We start from the raw sequence: 4,742 nt of genomic DNA, 5'->3' as shown, positions 1-4,742 counted from the left end.
TGATATTGTGGATGACTTCTCAAAGTACACTTTGGTGTTCTTTCTTCGATCCATGGATGATACTCAAGATACATTCGAGACTTTTGCCAAGCAAGCTCAACACAAATTTCATGGGACGATCTTGGCAATAAGAATTGATAATGAGACAGAGTAGAAGAACGAGTACATCATCATAAATTTTACACCACAAATTGTGTACAAAGTATCAATTGGTACCAAAGTAATATTGTAATACTTTGGTACATGTCATAAAGCCTCTATTTTCTAGAAGTGGGAATTTTGAGACATCGTTTAAGTAGCATACTGGCATGATGCACGAGAAGTCTCACCGATGTTATGCGATGTCATTGATCATGGCTCTGCAGGCGGCGACGTGGAAATTCTATCCTTTGCATTCATTGCCTACGCAAGGAAAAATTTAATTAAAAAACATAAACATTGTCAGGCGCCCAAAAATCGAAAGGAACAAGAAAAAACTAATAACTAAGTGTGTAAATAAGAGTAAACCATATATAAGCTTACTTGTTTATCCCAATCAGTGGTGCCAAAGGAAATGAAAAGAAGCAACAACGTCTGTGTCACCAATCCGCTCAATATTCCCAACCAAAGCCCCTGCATGCACACAAGCTTGTTTATACCGACAGAGTGATCACCCAAATATAACACGACCACCAGCACCACCAATTATTATTATTATTATTATTATTATTATTATTATTATTATTATTATTATTATTATTATTATTATTATTATTATTATTATTATTATATACCACTACTGCCTCCATTCCGGTTTATTAGGTTTGCATGTATCCCTACATTGACAATTAGACCGATGTAATACAAGTTAAATATCACAAAAAAGTATAATTAGAAACTTTAAATTGTATATTTTCTAATGATATAATTTTTGGCCTATACAAGTCATATTGTACTTGTCAAATTATTGATTTAGGAATACGTGCATGACTAATAAACCGGAAAGGAAGTACATACCTTTCCACCAAGATGGCACTTGAAGGTGAAAATTAGTGCTGCAGGGATACCAACTAGATAATACGCAATGAAATTAACGAAAGCACCAATCTTCTGTTGTCCACAGCCCCTAACGATACCTGTAAAATTAACATAACCCTTTACTCACTGTGCCAATTTGTGCCACACCTATAGACAGTTTTTCGGTAAAAAGGTACGACTACACGAACTAGAAAACACACCAAACTTTAGTCCCCATTTGGAACACATGAACTTGAAACTTGCGAATAAGTAAAACATTGAAATTGAGATGGTCTGTATCAGGAATTCCAAGAGAAACTAAAACCACGAAAAACCCTAAAAACCCTCTTTTTGATGCCATGCAGGCAAAATCTAGAGATTGCAGTCACAAAGAGAGCAAACATGAGGTAAAACATCATGTTTGGTCTCCTCTAAAATTCCTATGTAGTAATAACTAACTACAAGGAATTTCAAAAGAAAGCAGGAAACAATTCTTTTGTTCCAAATGGCGCCAAAGACATATTTCTTGCAGGAATAAATATTTCTAAATTTCCTACTGCATATATGTTTTGTCTATATGCTCTAAACGGGGCCACACAAAATCAAAGGCTCTTGATTAGCTCCACGTGACGTCTCACTTTGAACGAGTCCAACTCATGCACGTATGCATCCATAATCAATTACTTAGCCCGCTGGAGGATACTACGATGGAGTGCAGGCCGCCGCGAAGGTGGCATCATGCATGCCGGCGAGCCATGCATGCAGCTAGCGCTCTGACTGCGTCGTTCCGATTATCACAACGCAGTTTTTATCCTATCTTGTCCCCATGTCGGAAGACTGTATCTTGTCAAGAGCTCCGGCGATGTGCTGACGGTGACCACGGTGACGAAAGGAGCGATGTCTTTTGGCAGGGTTCGCCGGCGCGGCGGAAGGCCTGAGAGACCTGCTTCGACGTCTCAACTTGTAATCTAAGTTGGCGAAAAGGAATCCCAAAGAATAATATAGTTTACTCCTACCTGCATGCTAGGTTACGGATAATTGATCTCATTCTAACTAAGCTAACCACGAATTCCATAGATTTTTTTTGCCCCCAGTCAAAATGATGGGGCGGTACATACAACCCAGGGAAGTAAAGTACGTATACACTGGTGTGCAGTGTAGATTTTTGTTTACAAGTCAAACTGTGCAGTAAATAAAGCCTTGCTCCACAACATGCATGACATGCAATCATACCTGAGAGGACGTACTGGAGGCCGTCGAAGAGGACGGAGACGGCGAGGATGAGCATCATGGTGGCGACGTAGGAGACCACCTCCTGGTCCTTGCTGTAGGCATAGCCCCACACTTTGTGCACAAGAACCAGGAGGAGCCCCTCCGACGTGCCCACCAGAAACGCCAGCACGATCACCACGCGGGCCGCCAGAAGCGCCGCCCGTGGCCGCCCCGCCCCGAGCTCGTTGGACACGCGCGTGCTTATGGCCGAAGAGAGCCCATTCGGGACCGTGCACACCAAGGAGTTGGTGTTCAAGCTGCGCCGGCCGGAGAGAGATACATCAAGAAGCGATCGTCCATGGAGATGATTCGATCCATCACAAAGAGAAGGAAGATGAACTTGTATATATACCAGATGGAGAGGACGGCTGTCTCGAGCTTGGGGTTGGGGAGAAGGCCCGAGAGTATCACCATCACCTCGAACGACCACCACTCCATGCTGCAAATTTTTCACATGCATCAAGGATTTGTCGTCGTTGATGAGTTGAGTGGCACTAGTACTACTCACCAGACCATGAGCGCGGATGGCACGGCGAGCTTCAAGAAGGGGATGAGGCCGTGGAACGCCTCGAAAGAGAACCCCGTCCAGCTCTTCTTACACGACGGCGAGACCCTGACGTAGACGGCCAGTATGGAGACGTTGGTGAGGTAGGACACAGCGTTGGCCAGCGCCGCACCTCTGATCCCCAGACGCAGCCTGTACACCAGTGCCCAGCAGACCAGCACGTGGCTCACCGCGGTGGCGCCGGAGCTCAGCATCACCGGCACCACCAGCTTCTGCGCCTGCAGGAACCGGACGTGGCACTGGAGCCACCCGTAGAAGAAGAGCGCCGGGATCATCCACCGGATGTACGTCCCGGCGCCCGCCGCGATCTCCGGGTCCTGCCCCAGGTGCAGCAGGATCGCGCCGGTGTTGGCCCACACTGCCGCGATCGGCAGGCTCGCCAGGCCCAGCACCAGCATCGCCCTCTGCTTGTACACTCCCAGCATCTGGCCCTCGCTCGCCCCGAAGGCCTGCCCGCACAGGGTGTCCAGGGCGAACGACATGCCCGTCTGCCATGCATGGTTCAACAAGGTAAGCGCAAAGTGGAAGAAGAACATGCATGCATGTGCGCCGTATGTGTTGTGAGCTAGCTAGCTCGAGCAGTACCGTACCAGGAAGCTGAAGCCGGTGACGATGGCGAATGAGCTGGCCATGGAGGCGCTGGCCAGCGCGAGCTCGCCGAGGTGCCCCACGAACATCACGGAGATCATCTGGATGACGCTCTGCAGCAGGCATCCCACGATGAGTGGCCCGGCGAGGCGGAGCTGTCTCTTGGCCTCGCTCGTCGCCAGCAGCAGGTTCACGGCCACGGCCGTGCCTTTGGCACTGGGGAGCGCCGGCTCCATGCTTAACTCCATGGATCCGATCTTGGTGCTTCCGCTGGGGAGCTACCTTGGCTCACTCGGTCAGCGTCTATGTCTCTGTTTTTGAAGGTAGTAAAAGATTGCTGATGCCACACACTATGTAACGGAAGAAAAAAAATGATCTATTAGAAAACGGACAGCTGAGATTCACCAACGGAGTGTTAAGATGTATATGGCTGGATCAGCACAGGAGCTCTGGCGTAAGCAAGAACAGTTCATTTACATGGAGGCTTTTCGGAAATGTTATCTCTCAAACTTTTGCCCGGAGGCCAACCTTGGCGAACGTCATCCCCGCCGTCGCACAGATCTTAGCGGAAGGCCAATGCCACGTCAATTCCCTGGAGGCATTCACTCTGAACAGCGAACGGGTGGACGTTCCTTCTTTTTCTTCAAAAAAACGCAGGCGATGCGCACTTGGAGGGAGTCGAACTAGCGATCTATGTGCACTCACTATTCAGCTGAAGCTAGGGTTTGTGAACACTTGCGCTCAAACTTTTTTTCTGTATTTGAGTAAAATGCGCCCGAGATGAGCGTACACATGGAAAAGAAAAGATTGCTGGATAGATGCATGAAGGCGAGTGCGAGTTCAGACTCGCCCTAGGCAGCATATAGCCTGCGTGGTTTTCCTTGGCATATGAATACAAATATGCCCCCGAAAAATAAAGATGCAAGTTTCCTCGAAAATCCATAGCACTGTGCACAGACCAATCAAGATGAGTACTGATAGCCAATCAAACAAAAAGAGATGAGTTCTGGTCGTCAATCAGACGAAAAAAAAAAGAGTACTAATTGTACAGTTTCCGTCTGAAGGACACAATATTACAGGTTCAGATAAAGAAACAAAATTAACCATAACTAAGATCATTTGGGAGGCACAAGGGTACCCACCATGGAATAGGATTCAATGGCATAGGCAGCACCGGCCGACCACGAACACGAAGGCGCGTTGCCAGTGCCGATGCCTGGAACCCGTTTAACACACAAAGAGCAAACTTTAGGAGGGGTTTATAGATGAACGGGCCGGGAACTTGGAACCTGCATGAGTTGTTTCTTTTCTTCAGTTCTCC

The 4,742-nt window shown here is 47.4% G+C and overlaps 1 protein-coding gene across 1 annotated transcript; it reads right to left on the bottom strand.

The window, feature by feature from the left end:
- Positions 1-279: 279 nt before the first annotated feature.
- Positions 280-3,717, bottom strand: LOC123057579 (protein DETOXIFICATION 16-like). The gene is made up of 7 exons (XM_044480523.1): positions 3,424-3,717; positions 2,777-3,321; positions 2,621-2,707; positions 2,230-2,525; positions 997-1,115; positions 523-612; positions 280-402 (listed from the first exon to the last, which is right to left on the bottom strand). Exons 1-7 carry the CDS (start codon positions 3,667-3,669, stop codon positions 352-354), a joined length of 1,434 nt encoding a protein of 477 aa, XP_044336458.1. The 5' UTR covers positions 3,670-3,717; the 3' UTR covers positions 280-351.
- Positions 3,718-4,742: the final 1,025 nt, after the last annotated feature.

Source organism: Triticum aestivum, chromosome 3A, assembly GCF_018294505.1.
Source record: "Triticum aestivum cultivar Chinese Spring chromosome 3A, IWGSC CS RefSeq v2.1, whole genome shotgun sequence".
NCBI classification, from domain to species: domain Eukaryota; kingdom Viridiplantae; phylum Streptophyta; class Magnoliopsida; order Poales; family Poaceae; genus Triticum; species Triticum aestivum.
Note: the sequence above shows the minus strand (reverse complement) of the source record. Positions and strands in the feature narration are given on the sequence as shown.

Coding starts and splice junctions, on each gene's coding strand:
- LOC123057579 (XM_044480523.1), bottom strand. CDS start 3,669: ATGGAGTTAAGCATGGAGCCGGCGCTCCCCAGTGCCAAAGGCACGGCC. Junction 3,322..3,423: donor TCACCGGCTTCAGCTTCCTG/GTACGGTACTGC, acceptor CATGCATGGCAG/ACGGGCATGTCGTTCGCCCT. Junction 2,526..2,620: donor ACAGCCGTCCTCTCCATCTG/GTATATATACAA, acceptor CGGCCGGCGCAG/CTTGAACACCAACTCCTTGG.